We start from the raw sequence: 19,947 nt of genomic DNA, 5'->3' as shown, positions 1-19,947 counted from the left end.
GCGCCCCCTTCTGGCCATCTGAACACGAGGCGGCACGGACTACATTTCCCGGCGTGCCCTGGGACAGCGCCTTCCGTACCGGAAGGAAGTCGGCGGCGCTAGCGGGTGGGCGGGCGCCGCTACCATCCGCCACGAGCACGCCCGGCTCCCGCGGCTCCCGCGGCTCTCGTGGCTTCTGGCCGGGGCGCAGACATGTTTCTCCAGTATTACCTCAACGAGGAGGGTGATCGGGTGTACACCCTGAAGGTGAGACTAGCGGGCCGAGGAGCTGAGGGGCGGGGACCCACTAGACCACAGGATTGTCTGGGAGGGTGTGGGGGCCGCCGCATGGCCGGCCCGGGACCCCCCGCCCCCCGGGACCCTTCCCCAGCGCCGCGGCGCCCCCTGCCCCTGGACCCCCTCTCCCTCAGGGTCGCTCCCCCAGAACCCCGGGACCTCCTCCCCCGAGACCCCTCCTCTAGGACCTCCTCACCCCCTCCTCCGGGACCCCCCTCTCCCTCAGGGTCCCTCCCCCAGGACCCCCTTTACCCCGGTGTCCCTCTCTCTCCTGTTGCCACTCCCTCCTTGCCAGCCACTCAGACTGAGGACTTTCTCTTTTCTGGAGCAGAAGTTCGACCCTACAGGACAGCAGACCTGCTCTGCCCATCCTGCTCGCTTCTCCCCAGATGACAAATACTCGAGACACCGCATCACCGTCAAGAAACGCTTTAAGGTGCTCATGACTCAGCAGCCGCGCCCCGTACTCTGAGAGCCACTCTTGTTTTCCTTCTCCTCTGCACCCATTGGAGATTCAACGACCAAACTCCTTCCCGGGGAGCCTGGTGGCTGCTGAGCGTGGGAACATGACTCCATCATTGCCTTTAATCCTGTTGTTCTAAGGCAATCCATGGTTACTTATTTACATAGAGCAAGTTTGAACTTTTGTTTTAAATTACTACCTGGTTATTAAAAACAAAATGATTTGAAAGAGCTCATTTTGGTGTGTTGGGTTGAGGAAGGAAGATGAGAGTGACTGTAATGGGGACCACTTTGGAGAAAATCATGTGGCCACTGTGGTGCAGGTGTGGTGCTGTGAGGCTGCTAGGCGAGAGGAAGAAAGGTTTTGCATTCTTCACAGAAGCCATCCCTCGTTGAGAAGGGTCTCCCCCCTCCACCACTTAAAGTGATTTCTTCCCCTTCTGAATAACCTATTGGCTGGAAGTGGAAGGGTTGCTTGAAAGACAGTTGTACAGTGTAGGCAGTGAACTTTTTTTTTGCTGGTCCTGGGCCTTGAACTCAGGCCTGGAGGCTGGATGCTGTGCCTGAGCTTTTTTTCAAGGCTAGCACACTTGAGCCACAATGCCACTTCTGGCTTTTTCTGAGTACTTTATTGGAGTCCCAGGTGTTTTCCTGCCAGGGTGGCTTCTAACCATGATCCACAGATCTGAGCCTCCTAAGTTGTTAGGATTATAGGTGGGAGCCACCAACACCTGGCTTCACTCTGGCATTTTTGTTATATCTCAAGCTACTGGGAAGTCAGGTTTTTTTTTGTTTTTGTCAGTCCTGGGCTTGAGCTCAGGGCCTGAGCACTGTCCTTGGACTTTCTCAAGGCTAGCGCTCTACCACTTGAGCCTCAGCACCACTTCTGGCTTTTTTCTATGTATGTGGTACCAAGGAACTGAACCCGGGTCCTCGTGCATGCTAGGCAAGCACTCAACCACTAGGCCAAACTCCCGGCCCTGGGAAGTCAATTTTTGAGAATGAACTAGAACTTTCTTAGAATTTGAACTTAGGCTGTGGGACAACCATGAATTATTTATTTTTTAAAAATTTGGTGCCAGTCGTGGGGTTTGAACTTTGGATCTGGGATGCTTTCCTTGAGCTGCTTTGTTCAAAAGCTAGTGCTCTACCATCTGAGGCACAGCTCCGCTTCCACATTTATTTTGGTAGTTAATTGGAAGTTAGAGTCTCATGCTTTGCCTGCATGGACTGTTCTTTTTTTTCTTTTCTTTCTTTTTTTCTTTTTTGCCAGTCCTGGGGATTGAACTCAGTCTGAGCATTGTCCTTAGGTTTTCTTCAAGGCTAGTGTTCTATATATTTGATACCCAGGAATTGAACCTAAGTCTTTGTGCACATTAGGCAAGCCCTCTACCACGGCCAAACTCCTAGCCTCGTTTACTTCGTTGGTCATGGGGCTTGAACTTTGGACCTGGGTGCTGTCCCTGAGCTCTTCAGCTCAAGGCTAGTGCTCTACCACTTGAGCCACAGGGTCATTTCCAGTTTTCTGGTGGTTAATTGGAGATGAGTCTCATGGACTTCAGTGCCTGGGCTGGCTTTGAACCATGATCCTCAGATCTCAGCCTCCTGAGTATCGAGGATTACCGGCATGAACCACCAGCACCTGGCCCCAGGCTGTTTTTGAACCAAGATTCTCAGAAAATAACCTTCAGAATAGCTAGATTGTAGGTATGAGCCACCAGTGCCCAGCCATAAATGATTTTTAACCTAATTATTTCATGCTAGATAGGTTAAGTATATGCTGACATTCAGGAAATACCTTTTTTTTTATCTGGGCGCAGTGGCTCACACTTGTAATCCTAGCTACTCCAGAGGCTGAGATCTGAGGATCAAGGTTTAAAGCCAGCCCCGGGCACAAAAGGACCTGAGACTATCTTTAATTAACCTCTAGAAAATGGGAAGTAGGGCTTTGCTCAAGGGTAGAGAGTGGTAGCCTAGAGCTGAAGAGCTCAGGGATAGCATACAGGCCGAGTTCAAGTCCCATGACCCACATTTTTTTTTTTTTTTTTCCAGTCCTGGGACTTGAACTCAGCATCTGGGCACTGTTCCTGAGCTGCTGTTGCTGAAGTTAGCACTCCCTCACCTGAAGCACATTGGCACTTCTGGCTTTCTCTGTTTATCCAGTACTGAGGAATCAAACCCAGGGCTTCATACATGCTAGGCAAGCACTTTACCATGAAGACACACTCCCAGCCCAAGACATACATACCATTTTATGGCCTGGATTTCACAGGTTTGGATGGTAGAGCACTTGCCTAGGCTTTGTCTTCAAACCTCAGTACTACAGGGGAAAAATACTGCTTTGCTTTTTCTTGTTAAGCTAATAAACTCGAGTTCCCTATCATCTGATTCCTGGCCTTACATATAGATCTGAGTGTGTTTGTAAGTTTGCTCAGTACAAGAAGTTTAATGTTTTGAGAGAACCATATTCTGCAATCTTGAAGAATAACCAGGAAAAGTCAAAATAGTTCCAGGGGGGTGGAGATGGAGAACTTGAACTTGTATTACCAGTAACACTGGGTTTTCAATATTTGATGAAAGAATTTAGAAGAGTATATCTTATCCTACTTCAAGGGTTAAAAATGTTAAGAGCTCTGTAAATAGGTGTGCTATTGAAGTTTATTTTTCTTCTTGAAGTGCTAGAGTTTGAACCCAAGGCCTGACTACAACTTGTGCTACTGCCGTGAATCTCCAGTATGGAAGTGTCTTACTACCAAAGTTAGTAAATGAATTTTGGTCCCCCAAGATACTACAAGTGAGAACTTATTAGTGCTTTGAGATGGAACTCCTCCAAGCTGAGCACCAGAGGTTCAGGCTTATAGTCCCACTCCTGAAGAAGGCTTAGATCTGAGGATCACGATTCTAAACCAGCCCAGGCAGGAAAGTCTGAGATTCTTACCTCCAATGAACCTCAGAAATTGGTGGAAATGGTACTGTAGCTCCAAGTGGTAGGACTAGTCTTGAGCAAAATCACTTAGGGACAGGGCCCAGCCCCTGAATTAAAGCCTTGTAACGAACAAAAAATAGAAAAAGCCAGAAGTGGTGTTGTGGCTCACCTTGAGAAAGCCCAAGGACAGTTCAAGCCCCAGGACTGGCAAAAAACAAAAACCTCTGCAGATTAGAGTCTGAATAAGTAAAGGACCAGGGGCAGAAGAGTCAGGCAAATCGATTGGTATTAAGTAGTAGTACATACTAGTAAACTACTGGTTTGTGGAACAGAACAAAAGTTGGTGTTAAAAACCCCAGTATTAGCTAGATGGGGGCGGTTTATACAAATAATTCTTGCTACTTTAGGTTAAGATCTAGAGGATCTCAACTGGCCAGTTGGCCAGTTGGCTTATCTTCAAAATTACATAACCAAAATAGCAAAAAGGTGGCTGGAAGTGTGTCTCAAGAAGTAGAGTACCGGGGCAAGGAGCGTGGACTAATGGTAGAGTACTCGCCTGGCATCAATGAAGCCCTGGCTTCCATAGTACCACATACACAGCAAAAGCAGGAAGTGGTGCTGTGGCTCAATAAGTAGAGTACCAGCTGAGTTAATTATGAGGTCCTGAGTTCAAACTGTACTGCCAAAATAGGGGGTAAAAATTCCCAGAATTTATGGAGAGTCTGAGGTTTGAATGAGCAGTAAGCCTGAGAAAGAAGTGATTCCTTAGGGGATGGAGTTCTTGCTGTTTTAACTGGAAAAGCTAAAAATATGAATGGCCTGTAAAAAGGAAAGGAAATTTACAGCATGGCCACCACCCTATCTTCAGGGCTTGGAATCCAGGCCATGGGGTTAGCTGGGAAAGTGCTCAGCCACAAAGCTAACTTCCCACCCCAACCCCATATTTAAAACAAACCAAAAATTTGCTGGGTGTGGGGCTTGAACTCAGAGCCTGGAGACTGTTCCTGAGCGTGGTTTTCTTGAGTCTAGGCCTATACCTCTTAGAGCCACAGTGTCACGTCCTGTTTTCTGGTGGTGAATTGCTGATGAGAGTTTCCTTTTTCTTTTTTTTTTTTTCCAGTGCTGGGTTGAGCTCAGGGCTTTCTCAAGGCTAGCGCTCCACCACGAGAGCCTCAGCACCACTTCCGGCATGTCTACACACGTGGTACCGAGGAATCGAACCAGGGTCTTCCTGCGTGCTAGGCAGGCACTCTACCACTGGGCCAAACTCCCAACCTAGGAATTTCTTTCAACTATGAGAAATTTGTCATTTGTTAAAAGGGAATTTTCAGTCTCTGGTCTCTGCTGTGTATGCATTTAGATACCTCTATATAGTACACGTGTTAACCGTAAAAGTAGTTGGTCCAATACTGGGCAGTGACGAGACAGTATCTCCACGTCTTTTGCACCTCTAGAGGACGGTTTCCTTTAGGGAATTACGAGCCTGACGCTCAGGAGGCTGAGCTCTGAGGATCCCGGTTCAAAGCCAGCCGGGCACAGAAGGACCTGAGACTCTTCTCTCCAGTTCCCCTCTAGAAAACGGGAAGTGGGGCTGGGCCCAAGGGCAGGGCGGGAGCCTTGAGCTGCAGAGCTCAGGGACAGCGCCCAGGCCCAGGCCCAGCCCATGACCCACAAAACACAAAAATGAGGACGGGGGTCCTTTCGAGGGCGTAAAGTGCGGTGAATGACGCGGACTCCCGTCCAGGAGAGGAGCCGGACTACAACGTCCGTCACGCACCGCGCCGCTGAGACGGCGCGCGCGCACGCGCACTACCGTCCCCCCCCCCCCCCCAAGCTGCAGCGGAGGGGTGGGGTCGGGGCGCCAGGGACGGAATCATTCTCCGCTGCTTCCCTGGCTTTTCCGGACAGCTAACCTCGAATGAGGAACGAGCAGGGCGGGAGGAGGACGGCTGCGGTGACGCGGACGTGGTCCGCCGGGGCGGGGGGTGGCGAGGTCACGTAACGGGCCCCCAGCGTTGGTCCGGGCGGGGCGCACCCGCCGCCGAGCGCTCCTGCGCGCCTCGGGCCGGCTCCGGAACGATCAGGGGCTCGTAAACAACAGCTGCGCGCGCCCCCGCGCCGCCGGCCCCGCCCCCGCGCCGCCGGCCCCGCCCACCGGACCGCCGGCCCCGCCCCCGCGCCGCCGCCCCCGCCCTCCGGGCGGCCCCGCACGCGCCGCCGCCCCCGCCGTCAGGGCCTCGCGGCGGCTGAGGCGGGACCGCCGGGGGACGCTCCGGCCCGGCGTCCTCGCGGGCTGCCCTCGGCCTCCTCGCGGGCTGTCCCCGGGATGCGTGGGGTCCTCGGCCTGCGGACACCGGCGGAGCCCCGAGCTCGGAGACCCGGGCGGCCCCGCGCGCCCCGCTCCCGGCGCGCGGCGGCTCCGCTAGGCCGCGTCGGGTGCGGACGGCGAAGGCTCGCTGCCGGCGCGCCATGGCCCTGAGCCCGAGCCCTGCCCCGGGGCCCGCAGCGAGGTAGGCCTTCCCGACGGAGCCCGGCCCCGTCGTGCTCGAGCCTTCGGGTGTCGAGATGCGCCGGGGCTGCGCGTGCTGCCGACTCCGGCACAGCTGGCCGGCCTTCTGAGCCCGGTTTGTGGCGAGTGAACCAGGGTCGTTGAGCATCTTTTTGAGTGCTGTTTTACGATCAGAGCCGGTGTAGGAGGGAGACTCCTGCGAGGTGTGCCCTTTGTCTTTGTCAGAAAGGAGAAGAAAAATGCATCCTCCGGAAAGCACCGCCAAAATGGCTTCAGTTCGGTTCATGGTGACCCCGACAAAGATCGACGACATTCCTGGTCTGTCGGACACCAGCCCGGACCTCAGCTCCCGTTCCAGCTCCCGAGTGAGATTCAGCTCCCGGGAAAGTGTGCCTGAAACCAGCCGCAGTGAGCCCGTGAGTGACATGTCTGGGGCCACCACGTCGCTGGCCACTGTCGCCCTGGACCCCGCCAGTGACCGCACTTCCAACCCCCAGGATACACCAGAGGGTAAGTGGACGCCCGGCACGGAGAGCAGCAGCGTTGTTGGGTCGTCGGTGCAGTCTGACCAGCCCTAGGCCTCACTGTGATGCCCGGCACCTAATTTCAACAGTGAGCTTCTGGTGAAATGTCCACGGCTTCTGTGGGGCCCCGAGTTTGGCCTGGTGGTCGAGTGCTTGCCTAGGATGCACAAAGAGCCGGATTCGATGCCTTGGTACCAGGTACATAGAAAAAACACCAGAAATGGTGCTGTGGCTCAAGTGGTAGAGCGCCAGCCTTGAGAAAGCTCAAGGACGGTGCTCAGGCCCTGAGTTCAAGCCAGGAGTGACTGGAGGAAGAAGAAAAGAATGAATATATTCTTTTGTATGTTCATTAATTTTATGACACATTAAAGCTAAAAGCAGGCATACCAATGTTGAGAGGAAATCTGGGGAGCTATTGAGTTTTTATAGCTTGAAATAGCCCACTGACTAGATAAAACAGTTTATGTGAGCTAGCTCGAAAGTTCATTTGACTTCGCAGGATAAAGTGATGGAAAAGAAAAGTGAGTGAAACAGAGGTCATGGCATGTTTCAGACCTCAAGGTTAAAAAGGTTGAGAATGTTTACACTAATGTTTAGTTTTATGCCATATTACAACTACTCTTTCTAGTAATGAAGTACTTGTCCTTAACAATGTTCAAGACCTAAAAAAGTTATATTCGTTGGGCTAGGAGTGTGGCGTAGTGGTAGAGTGCTTGCCTAGCATGCATGAAGCCCTGGGTTCATATCACATACACAGAAAAGGCTGCAAGTGGTGCTATGACTCAAATGACAGAGTGCTAGCTTTGAGAAAAATTATCCAGACCCTGAGTTCAAAGACTGGCTAAAAAAAATTATGTTCTTCCAAGTTTAAAAATCATAGCCTCAGCTGCTAACTTGTGAAAGCGGGAGTGACTTACCATTTTCAGGTCTCAAGAAATACTGTTTCTCCTGGCCTAGAGGATTTAAGACATCAGAATGATTTTTACTTCCTTGTTTGTTTCTAAATGTTTTGAAATGAGCTAGATTTAGTAAAACTTACAGTTCTAAACTTTTTTGTGTGTGGGTCTTGAGGCCTGGGCACTGTCCCTGAGCTCTTCAACTCAAGGCTACCAGCCTACCCCTGGCCCTGGGCATTGTCCCCGAGCTCTTCAGCTCAAGGCTACTGCCCTACCTTTGAGCCAAGCCCCACTTCCTATTTTCTAGAGGTTACTTGGACATAAGAGTCACAGGTCATTTTGTGCCCGGGCTGACTATGAATCTTGATCCTCAGATCTCAGCCTCCTGAGTAACTAGGATTACTGGCATGAGCCACTGTGCCCGGCCAGTTCTAAACCTTGACTAGTAAATTTCCTCTTTTATGGAAAAATTGCAAGTCTATTTCTGCTTAACAGATTTCAACTTTTTGACAAATCTTACACTGTGTTAAAATTATAGTGTAGAAAAAAAAGCTTGTCATGTCCTCTTTCTCCAAATAAATTCTAAATTATAGTTTCAGTTTGTATCCATCATACAAGTATGTATTTAGGCTATAAAAATAATACACAAAGGGCTGGGAGTGTGGTGTAGTGGTAGAGTGCTTGCCTAGCATGTGTGAAGCCCTGGGTTCGCTTCCTTGGCACCACATACACAGCAAAAGGTGGAAATGGTGCTTTGGCTCAAGTGGTACAGAGCTAGCCTTGAGAAAGCCCAAGGATAGTGTCCAGGCCTTGAGTTCAAGCCCTAGGAATGGCAAAAAAAAATAAACACAGTCTGGAAGTTTGGCCTACTGGGTAAGATTGCTTGCCTAGCATTTATGAAGACCAGGATATGATTCCTTGGTACCACATACATAGAAAAAGCCAGAAGTGGTGCTGTAGCTCAAGAGAAACTTCTCTGGCCTTTTGAAAGCCCAAGGATGGTGCTCAGGCTACCGGTCCTGTGGGGGAAAAAAAGAATCCTACCCATGTCACAGCTGTAAAAGGTAAAAAAGGGTCAAAAAAGTCACAGACCTTTATACACGAAAACTATAAACATGACTTTGTAATACACTATAAACTTCAAAATACAATGAACTGCAGGGCCCAGGACTAGCAAAAACAAACAAACAAAATGGGTGAGGTGGCTCATGCTTGTAATCCTAGCTACTCAATAGACCGAGATCTGAGGATTGGGGTTCAAAACCAGCCCGGGTACTAAAGTCCATAAGACTCTTATCTCCAGTTAACCACCAGAAAACTGGAAGTGGTACCATGGCTCAAGGGGTACAGAGGTAGCCTTGAGCTGAAGAGCTCAGGAGTAGCACCCAGACTGAGTTCAAGTCCCACAACTGATTAAAAAAAAAATACACAGACTATATTAGTGTTAATATTTTATAGTTATTATCAAGTACTACATATTTAAGCGTTGTTAGACTTGTGATTTACATGTTATAGAATTAAACTTTCACTCTCTTAAGAAGTGAATCTGTTTCAATAATGTATTTGACACATACAACAGGATGCATGTCCAGGCAGCTATTAATTTACCTTAAAGTATTCTTTACAGGCTAGAGAGGTATAGTCTTACACTATAAAGGTAAAAGTGAAGATATGTCTGAGTTTCCATGTATGAATCTGTTGTTCATATGGATACAGAAGTGTGACAGTATGGCCCTTTATATAATGCACTTCTTGCTTAAGTTTCAGTATCTTCTGGTACTCAAATGAAAAGAAAACTAACAGTCCTATAATCAGATAGCATTTTCCTCTCTTCTTGGGTATCTAGCTTCCTAGTTTTCCACTGACCTACTTTTTTCTCTTTTATTCTTTATTTCCAAAAACATGCTATTATCAACTTCTCAAGGACCTACTGTTTAACATATACATTGGTCTTAGGGCTGTATTTGGTAGAAAATCCAGTAAAAAAAAGCTTCTTCCTTTTCTGCAGTTCACTGTATCTTGAAGTTCCCAGTGTATTTCGAGGTTGTGTTTGTAGTTTTCGTGTATAAAGGTCTGTGACTTCTTTGACCCTTTTTCACCCTTTACGGCTGTGACGTTGGATAGGACTCTTTTTTTCCCCACAGGAGCCTTGTCTCCTACATTTTTTCCTGCAGAGGAACTTCCCACTTGGATTTTCTTTTTTAGTCATAGGCTATTTACTTGTATTGTGTTACACAAGTAGGATGACACATGATACTCTACTTATTTCTGTGCTATAATTTTTATTTCTGTTACAATCTTTAAATTAATTTTTTATTATTTCTAATGGGGTTATCATTCAACATGTCAGTTTATAACTACAATGTAATCTGGAGTTTGGCTTAGTAGTAGAGTGCTTGCCTACCATGCACAGAGACCCAGGATTGATTTGTCAGTACCACATACACAGAAAAAAACAGAAATGGTGCTGTGGCTCAAGTGGTAGATGCTGGACTTGAGAAAGCCCAGGGACAGTGCTCAGGCTCTGAGTCCAAGCCCCAGGACTAGCAAAAATTAAAACTAAAAAAAAAAAAAAAAATACAATGTATCATGAATGATACCACCGCTTTCAACATTCAGTGTTAAAATTTTTCTTTTCTTGGCTCTGTTTATAATTTTAATTTTGGTAAGTTTCTATTTAGTTTATAGGACTATCTAAATTTGAGACCTTCAGAATTGCATTAACATGAAGAATGCCTTAAAGAAAACTATTTGGAATGAATCCCTTTATAACAGTTATAAAAATAGTGAGTGGTAATTAATTTTTCTTTACCTGAACAATCCAAAAAGAAATGCACAATTCTGTTTTAGAGTATAACTTGTGTAATTGTTTTAGTTCAGATTTTGTTTGTTTGTTTGTTTGTTTTAAAAGAGGTATAGCACATAAGAGCTACTGGATCTAGTCCATTACATTAGCATAGGCTCTAATTCTGGTCAAACCTTATTTTACTAAATTAAAAAAGTGAGGCTTATACACTGATATTTGTGGTTAGCATGGTTAGTGGCAAAAGTTTGAGTTGTTGCTGCTGTTCCCACCTTTTTTCTTTCTTTTTCCTCCTATTTTTTATTTTGTTTTTATGTGGTGGTCATACTGTAGGTCAAACTCAGGTAAATAGGGCATTTTACACAGAAGCAAGTGCTTACCAGTAACCTATCTATGCTCATCACCCCAGCCACTTAGCTTCTATACTATAATCTTTCTTCAGTTATTGAACTGCTGCCATTACTTGGCATTATTTGTTACATTTGCTTAATTATCATTTAAATTATTGTTCAGGTAATAATACTAAAAAGGAGTAAGAAATCTATTTCTTTGTCTTATGGGGAACTTAATATAATAAAGGCTTTTAGTTACTCCCTAGGATTCTGATGTAGATGAGGTTCTCTGATATTAATTTTAAGAGATATGCAGGCAAGATAAAGACCCCCCTCCTCCCCATTTTGGGAGCTCCTGAAGGTGACAGAAACATTGAATCTATTCCTTCAATGAACATTTGCTAAGTCCTATAGATCAAACCTCTACTGGCATTAACAATGCAACACTGAGAAAATTTATCTGTTCTAAAGAAATTTAGAGGGCTAGGAATGTGGCCTAGTGATAGAGTGCCTGCTAGGATGCACAAAGCCCAGGGTTCGATTCCTCAGCTATACATACACAGGAAAAGCTGTGGCTCAAGTGGCAGAGAACTAGCCTTAAGACATCCCAAGGACAGTGCCCAGGCCCTGAGTTCAAGGCCAGGACTGGAAAAGAAAGAAGAAAGGAAGGAAGGAGAATTTTTCCTATGAATTATAATGCTAAGTATAATGATACAAATGTGCAAAAAATAGAGCAAATGAAAATGATGAACCTGCCGGGCATGATAGCTCACGCCTGTAATCCTAGCTACTCAGGAAGCTGAGATCTGAGGATCAAGGTTCAAAGCCAGCCCTGGCACAAAAGGACCTGAGACTCTTATGTCTCATTAACCTCTAGAAAATGGGAAGTGGGGCTTGACTCAAGGGTAGGGTGGTAGCCTTGAGCTGAAGAGCTCCGGGACAGCGCCCAGGCTCCAAGACTCACAAAAAAAAAAAAAAAAAAGAAAGAAAGAAAGAAAATGAAGAACCTGAGGTAAGATGAAGGAACTAACATACTAGAAGACTTGATGAAGTAAAATACAGTGAAAGACATAGAAAAGGAAGACTGGTCTTGGCTGGAGTGAAGTTACAGAGTTTAACATGATCTGGCAGGCCTCTCTGAAGTGCACTGGAAAAAATGCCAGCTGACTCCAGGAACTCTAAATATACCTACTTTGAGACTGCTTATTGCCATGTTTATATCGAGGGGTGTTAGAAATGCAAACATAATGTTTTAAAGTCTTTTACTTATCCCAGTAAGGCTGTAAGGTTGGACATAGACAGTTATTTTCATCCAGTGAGATATCCCCTTGAATAAATTGTATTGACTGGGCTCATGCCTTTAATCCTAGCTATTCAGGAGACTGAGATCTGAGGATCACAGTGTAGAGCCAGCCTGGGCAGGAAAGTCCATGAGATGCTTATCTCCAGTTAATCACAGAGAAAGCTGGAAGTGGCTCTGTAGGTCAAGTGATAAGAGAGCTAGTTTTGAGCAAAAGGAATTCAGGGACAAATCCCAAGCCCCGAGTTAAACCACCAAGACTGCAGTAAATAATGTTGAAGAGCTTCCAACAGAAATTAAACAATTATCAACAATATTCCTTGGCACTAGAGGCTCATGTCTATAATCCTAGCTACTCAGGAGGCTGAGATCCAGGGATCATAGATTGAATCTAGCCTGTGCAAGGAAATCTATGAATCTCTTACCTCTAACCACCAAAAAGCCAGAAGTGGAGTTGCTCAAGTGATAGAACACTAGCCTTGAATAAAATAGTACTGTGGCCCTAAATTTAAGCCCCAGTAAACACAGGCATGCGCGCGCGCACACACACACACACACACACACACACACACACACACTAATAATTAATGTGGTCTGGCAGTGGGCCTAGTAGTAGAGTGCTTGTTTAGCATGCATGAAGCCTGCCTTGGGTTCGATTCCTCTGTACCATATGCACAGAAAAGGCAGGTAGTAGTGCTGTGTCTCAAATGGTACAGTGCTAGCCTTGAGCAAGAAAGCTCAACAAACGGTGCCCAGACCTTAAGTTCAAGCCCCAGAACTGGCAAAAGAATAATGATAGGAAGAATAAGCTACCATGTAGTAAAGAAAAGTAATTGAAATGTACTAGAACAGAGAGGATAAAATCACTAAAGCCCAAGCATTCAGGTCAGCCTGGCAACCCAATGACTTATAAACACTGTCTTATAAAACAAAAACAAAATTACAATAATTGGAGAAATTTGAACATGTGCATAGTAGTTAACATTATTAAGGATTATTGTTAATGTTTTTAGATTATATTTATAACAACATGGTAGCTGGAACCCCTCCCCTATGGAGATATGTTTTGAAGTCTATGCAAATAAAATTAAATGTATGTCAGCTGCCCCCTCTCATCCCTGTACCCTCCCCACTTCCTTCAAAAAGGTCAGGTGCCAGGTGCTAGTGACTCATGCTTTTAATCCTAGCTATTCCAGATCAAGTTCATGAGGATTATAGTTTAAAGCTAGCCTGAGCAGAAAAGTTCATGTGGGACTCCTGACTCTAAAATAACCAGAAAGAACAGAGCTGAAGGTGTGGCTTAAGTGGTAAACAGTGCTAGCCAAGCAAGCTGTGCAAGTCTGAGGCAAACTCCAGAATAAACAGGAAAAAAAAGAGGAGATAGCCAAAACAAGATTAACAAGAATTCATGAGGTGCATCAAGAATTTGTTTTACTCTTTCTCTCTTTGTTATGTTGGAAAATGTCTATATTTTTTAAAGGTTGAGTTGAATATTTAGTGGATAGAGGCAGGAAGATCATGAATTTTATGGGTGTTCTTTCTTGGAGCGGGGGTGGCAGGGACTTTCTAGTTCTTTGCTTTTCCACTCATGGCTTTCTACCCCTGGAGCAAAGCCTTTAGTCTGAGATAAGAGTGTCAAGGATTTGTGCCAGGAGTGTGACCTAGTGGTAGAGTGCTTGCCTAGCATGCAGGAAGCCCTGGGATTGATTCCTCAGTACCACATACACAGAAAGCTAGAAGTGGTGCGGTATGTTACAGTGGTGGAGCACTCACCTTGAGCAAAAAAAAAAAAATCTCAAGGACAGTGCCCAGGCCCTGAGTTCAAGCCCCAGATCTGGTACAGAGAGAGAGAGAGAGGGGTGAGGGGGGAGAGGGAGAGAGGGAGAGAGAGAATGAACATGAATATATATATCTCAAGGATTTACCCAGCATTGCTTTAATCTTTATCCTCAGATCTCAACCTCCTGAGCAGCTAGGATTATAGGGGACTAAGGGAACTGTTGTTTCTAATGGTGATTTGTAAGGAAACTTGTAATGAATCTTAAGGGCACTATTATGCAATAATCTCTTTTATTGTGATAGATTTTCCTTTTGTCTAATAAAAACTTCTGGACTACTGAGAGCTTTATTTAGATTCTAAAGAAGCACCAGTTTCTGCCACAGGCTATCAGTAAGTTATGTGTTTTTGATGTATAGAAACTGCCAGAACTTTTTTCAGGGTAATTTTGCCATTGTATATGTATGTCTCTTCTACAGTTCTGCCAGCAGTCTTCTATTTTCTTTTTTTTTTGGCTTTTATTTATTTTTGTGCTGGTATTAAGACTTGAATTCAGGGCCTCAAGCTCTCACTTACATTTTTTGCTCATGACTTGCACGTTTATTACTTGAGTCATGCCTCCAAGTCCAGCTTTTCTGCTGATTAATTGAACAGTCTGCCTTAGTCAGCTTCAAACCACTATCCACTATTGTCAGATTTCAGCCTCCTGTATGAAAATCCCTTTTGTTCCACGTTCTGGGAACGTGTGTGCGTGTGTGTGCGCGTGTGTGCGCACGTGTGCATGTGCATGCATGTGTGCACTCACTTCCATGTCTGTGCCTGTACTGAGGCTTAAACTCAAGGCCTGGGTGTTGGCCCTGAACTTTTCTGCTCAAGGCTACTGCTCTGCCACTTGAGCCACAACTCCACTTCTGGGGTTTTGGGGTATATAATCATAGATAAGCATCTCAGGGACTTTCCTACCTTTGGTCTGGCTTTGAACAGCGCTCCTCAGATCTCAGCTTTTCTGAATAGGTAGGATTATATGTGTGAGCCACCAGTTGGTTGACCATTAGTTTTGTTGTTGTTTTTTGGTTTTTGTTTCATGTCAGCATTTTCCCAGTTGAGCCACAGCTCCACTTCTGGCTTTTTGCTGGTTAATTGGAGGTATGAGTCTCATGGACTTTTCTGCCTGGGCTAGCTATCAGCTAGTGATCTTCAGCAATCAGCCTCTTGGGTAGATTTACCATGTTACTAGTTTTTAGTCATTTGTTGGTGGTATAGTGGTATCTCATTTTGGCAGTACCTTATACTTTTGTTTCTTATAGCCACTATCTGCATTGTACTACTGTGCATCCACACCTCTCTTTTTGCATTACAATAACTTTGCTGTGGACTTTCTGTGCCCTTACATTTTTGTCTGCATCTAATCCAAGGAGAGGAATGTTATAAAATTGTTGGTCATGGGCCGGGAGCTTGGCCTAGTGGTAGAGTGTTTGCCTACCATGCACAGAACCCTAGGTTTGATTCCTTGGTACCATATACACAGAAAAAGCTGGAAGTAGTGCTGTGGCTCAAGTGGTAGAGTGGTAGCCTTAAAAAAGGCAAAGGACAGTGCCCAGGCCCTGAGTTCAAATCCCTGGACTGGCCAAAAAAAAAAACCAAACCATCAAGTTGGTAAATAAATTACTCTCAACACAGATTAACTGGAGTACCAAACCATCAAGTTGGTAAATAAATTACTGTCAACACAGATTAACTGGAGTTTATCACATTTTAGGCAACAGTAACATTTGTATGTCCGTTTATTATTACACATAAGCTATACACAGATTTATATACTTAGAAGTCATTGTTTCCATCAACTACAGAAAACTAGCCACAGTTTAATTCTCTATGAAATAAATGTAAAAGGTAAGATCTAACTGAAAATATCTGATGGTATCAAACTACTGAGTTTTGACTCCTGCATATAGCATTGAAATCTTTGATAGCTTGATGATTCATTTAAGTCCCTTCAAATATACTAGCAGTTTGAGTGACAGTGTACATGTACATTTCAGTAGAGTCCTAGCGTTTATTTGGTGAGATGGGGTAAGAGAAGATCCTTATAAGAAAATCTTTTTTTGTTTTCTTTGAGTCTGTGAACTGCTATACCTAGCCAGTTCAACCCAACAGTCCATGCAGTGCTTTCAACCGGTTGTTGAGATTTTTTTGTTGTTGGGGGTGGTGGGACTTGAACTCTGGGCCTGGGTGCTGTCCCTGAGATCTTCAGCTCACAGCTACCACCCTACCCCTTGAGCTACAGCGCCACTTCTAATTGGAGGGAGGTAAGAGTCTCTCAAGTCTTTAGTGCCTGGGCTGGCGTTGAACCGTGAGCCTCAGATCTCAGTCTCCTGAGTAGCTAGGATTGCAGGCGTGAGCCAGCAGGCATGGCCATTGAGCAATTTTTATGTAACAGTCCATTAATATTACATACGAGTATGGAAGACATAAGCCAGTATGGAAAGTAAAGGCCAAGAAAGTGCAGGCTTTGCAATCAGTTATGACACACGTCTTGTACAAATACTTCAGATGCCATATATCCAGGAAAAGATTTGATCTGGATTCGGGTTTTCCAGGGTATTGCTTCCTTGAGGCTGGGAGTGTGGCCGAGTGGTTCAAGTGCTCGCCTAGCGGGCACGAAGACCGGGTTCAATCCCATGGCGCCACACACACAGAAAAATCCCGAAGTGGTGCTGAATGAGGCTCAAGAGGAGCCGAGGCCCGGGACTGGCAACAAAAGCCACCCAAAGTACTGCTTCCCTCAGAGCCCAGGGCCTGCAGACAGCGTTCCGAGCCGGCCTCGCTCCGGGGTGGAGGTCCGGCCCAGCGGTAAGGGAGACGCGGCTTGGACCTAACCATATAAAAGAGGGGTGAGGTCCTCGGCCGCGGAGGAGGTTCCGGGCCTGCTCCCTTCAGCTTTCGAGACGATTCGGGCTCCCAGCCGTCCCTGGGCGTCCTCACGAACCCTTTGCGGACGGCCGGATCGGGCCTCGTGGGGGCGGGGGGGGCACCTCTGCTGCCCGGGGTCCTCGGCGACCCCTCCTGCGTCGGCCTTCAGGCGAGGCGACGCCGCTGAGGAGCCGCGGCGGGGCCAGGAGCGCCGGGCAACGGCCGGCTGCGGGCGGCGCCCGGCCCCGGGGGCGCGGCGGGGGGCGGGGCGCGGGGCGGGGCGGGTCACGTGGCGCGGGCACTTCCCGGTTCCGCCCAGTCCCCGGCCCGGAGTCTGGGCGGGAAGGCGGCGGCGGCGGCGGCCGGTAGGCAGGCTGGGAGCGAGCTGACCCGGTCCGGGCAGGGTCCGGCGCCTGCACCACGGCCATGCCGCACTTCACCGTGACCAAGGTGGAGGACCCGGAGCAGGGCCCCGCAGCCTCGGCCTCCCCAGAGCCCGGTTTAACCGACAAAGAAGCTCAGGCTCGGGATTCCGAGGAGCCCGGTGAGTCCCGAGTGGGTCTCGGTGAGGGCGGTGCGGGGGCCGGGCGCCCCTGCTTCCCCGGAGCCCGGGAGGCGCCCGGGCCGGCCCGCCGCCTGCCCACACCCCCCTTCCGCAGACCTCGGGGCGGGTGCCGGCCGGTGGAGCCCGGGGGCGGCGGGGCAGGGGCGGCGCGGCAGGTCACCTCGGGAGGAATTCGCTCACCCCGTCTGGGCGCCGTCCAGGGAAGCCTCGGAACCCAGCTAGCGAGGGGCAGGCGCCCCAGCCGCGTACGAGCATGGCCCTTGGCACCGCTCAGGTTATTCGGAATTCTGCCTCAGTTTACCAGCAATTCCGTCGTCACTGGGACTTTAACAAAATGATTTGATGAATGGGCTTCTGTTTTCTGACAGTGACACAACCTAGGGGAATTGTGGTTTTTGAACCTGTCGTTAAAATCTTAGTTAATATTACTGGAATAAACAATGGTCGGCAGTTTCTCTAGTATGTAAGTAAAGCCTATGAGAAACTCAGAATTCCTTTGAATCCTGTGATCCCACGATCCTGTTTATTCCCTGTAGCACATTCGTCCATGCTGAGGACAACTGTTGAATATTTGTTTTTACCAAACTTTTTTAAAGATAAGGACTATGCTATTAAGAAAAATGCTCCTTTCATTTACTTTTTTCTTCTGGTAAGATAATTTAATACGGGGATGATAAGAAGACTTTATGTAACTTGTTGTCCATGAGGTTTGTTTTTTATTTGCTGAATAGTCTGGGTGATAAGCTAAAAGCAAGTTTAACCTGCTTTGAACTTGAAACTGATTCTCAATGACTTCAGCGTAAAGGAGGTAGGTAGATTCTCTCAGGTTGTGTTTGAAGCTGCACTTTAATTTCTTAGATTTTAATTCCTTAGGCTTTTGTCTTTACTGTTTTTATGTCATAAAATGTGAAGAGTCCATTTTATTTCTTCTTTACTAGTCCCATTATGGTTGGAGAAACTTGCTTTCAGATTAGAAGAGGGGGGTATATATTTGTTAGCAACTACCTTAAAAAGCCTTAAAATGTTCAATGCCTTTTTTTTTATCTGGGCGCATTGGCTCACATCTGTAACCCTAGCTACTCAGGAGGCTAAGATTTGAGGATCAAGGTTCAAAGCCAGTCCAGGCACAAAAGGGCCTGAGACTCTTACCTCCAATTAATCTCTGGAAAAACGGGAAGTGGGGCTTGGCTCAAGGGTAGGACAGTAGTCTTGTGCTGAAGAGCTCAGGGACAGCTCCCAGGCCCAGTTCAAGCCCCATGACCCACTAAAAAAAAAAAAAGTTCCATACTACCTAACTTCATATAAAGTGGCATTACTTAGTTTATTTTTCCCATAATAAATGCTTCAAATAAGGAAGAAGTGACATATAATAATTAACTTAATAAAACCTTTTTATTTGACATTCTCTCTGTCTAGGAGGTATCCACCTTAAACTATTGTTTGGCACGTGAACAGCTGCAGGGATATATATTCTAAACTTCATTGTAGCATTAAGTTAGACTGGGGGAAGGAGGGAATGTAAATGGGAAGATAAAAAGGTTTGTTTTTTAACAAAATGTTCTTCAGTGTAGACATTTTCTTTTTCAGTATTTACTTTGAAATGCAATGAGTTTTTAGTTCCTTATTTGTCTGAGTTAGTGTAATTAATTTATACAGTTAGTATAATTTAAAAAAAAAAATCATAGCCGGGTTCTGGTTGCTCATGCCTCTAATCCTAGGTGCTCAGGAGGCTGAGATCTGAGGACCACAGTTGAAAGCCAGCCGGAGCAGGAAAGTCCATGAGACTTTTATTGTCAATTAACCAAGAGAAAACTGAAAGTGGAGTTGTGGGCTCAAAGTAATAGTGCTAGCCTTGAGCAAAAGAGCTCAGGGAACAGCTCCCAGGCCCTGAGTTCAAGGCTCACAACAGCCCCCTCCCCCCTCCCAACTTGTTTTGTTGCAGCAGTGCTTCTACCCCTGTCCAGTTTTATAACTGATTGCCTTTTCCTTTTTTCACCAGTCCTGGGGCTTAAACTCAGAGCCTGAACACTGTCCTTGGCGTTTTCTCAAGGATAGAGCTCTACCACTTGAGGCATAGCACCATTTCCAGCTTTTTCTATGTGGTACCAAGGAATCAAACCCAGGTCTTGGTACATGCTAGCCAAGCACTCCACCACTAGGCCACAGTCCCAGCGCCTGATCGCCTTTTTTCTTTGTTTTTCCTTAAACACCCATGTAAGAGGAAAATATATAGAATCATACAAATTGAACATATTTACAAAGCAAATCATGCTCTAAAATGTGTTTTTGAAATAAATGTATATATACCAGAAGCTAATTTGAAGTAAACCACAACTGTAAATACAGAGATAATCTAAATCATAGCTTTAGTAATCATTAATTAGTCAGTGATAATTTGTGACAATTAGTACTTGAGTGGCTTAAGGCAAGCTGTTTAACTTCTTATTGATGAGCCCAAGGAAATAACAGTATATAGTTTACAGTTCTCTGTAAGGGCTGCATGGGAATCCATAACTGTAAAATATATAAGCAACACTATTAGCACCCAAAATGAATACTTTAATATTCTCACCTTGTGAATAGTTCATTAAGGAAAGAATCCAGTTTGACTAACCCATGGTGGAGAGGATAATAAATTGCCTGGAGGGCCTTCTGGACAGGTCT

General features: G+C 46.3%; 2 protein-coding genes across 7 annotated transcripts in view; both read left to right on the top strand.

The window, feature by feature from the left end:
- Nucleotides 1–94: 94 nt before the first annotated feature.
- Nop10 (NOP10 ribonucleoprotein) lies at nucleotides 95–970 on the top strand. Of its 2 annotated transcripts, none has more exons than XM_090357782.1 (2): nucleotides 95–246; nucleotides 608–970. In XM_090357782.1, exons 1-2 carry the CDS (start codon nucleotides 193–195, stop codon nucleotides 746–748), a joined length of 195 nt encoding a protein of 64 aa, XP_090213908.1. In that variant the 5' UTR covers nucleotides 95–192; the 3' UTR covers nucleotides 749–970. The 2 variants fall into 2 exon arrangements, with proteins under 2 accessions (XP_090213908.1, XP_090213907.1); XM_090357781.1 differs by having other exon boundaries at nucleotides 572–970.
- A 5,070-nt stretch (nucleotides 971–6,040) lies between these two features.
- Slc12a6 (solute carrier family 12 member 6) overlaps nucleotides 6,041–19,947 on the top strand; it is a 64,865-nt gene continuing 50,958 nt past the window's right edge. For 2 of the 5 annotated variants that reach the window (XM_090318661.1, XM_090318660.1), the window contains exon 1: nucleotides 17,089–17,262. In XM_090318661.1, the coding sequence (XP_090174787.1) occupies nucleotides 17,145–17,262 (118 nt within the window). In that variant the 5' untranslated portion in view covers nucleotides 17,089–17,144. Of the gene's footprint in view, nucleotides 6,684–17,088; nucleotides 17,263–17,966; nucleotides 18,092–19,947 lie in introns of those variants that run through there. The other 3 variants (XM_090318659.1, XM_090318658.1, XM_090318662.1) reach the window with 3 other exon arrangements.

This window comes from Megascapheus bottae, chromosome 25, assembly GCF_031878675.1.
Source record: "Megascapheus bottae isolate mThoBot1 chromosome 25, mThoBot2.hap1, whole genome shotgun sequence".
Lineage (NCBI taxonomy): Eukaryota > Metazoa > Chordata > Mammalia > Rodentia > Geomyidae > Megascapheus > Megascapheus bottae.
The sequence above is the reverse complement of the archived record's forward strand: the minus strand, read 5'-3'. Positions and strand labels throughout refer to the sequence as shown.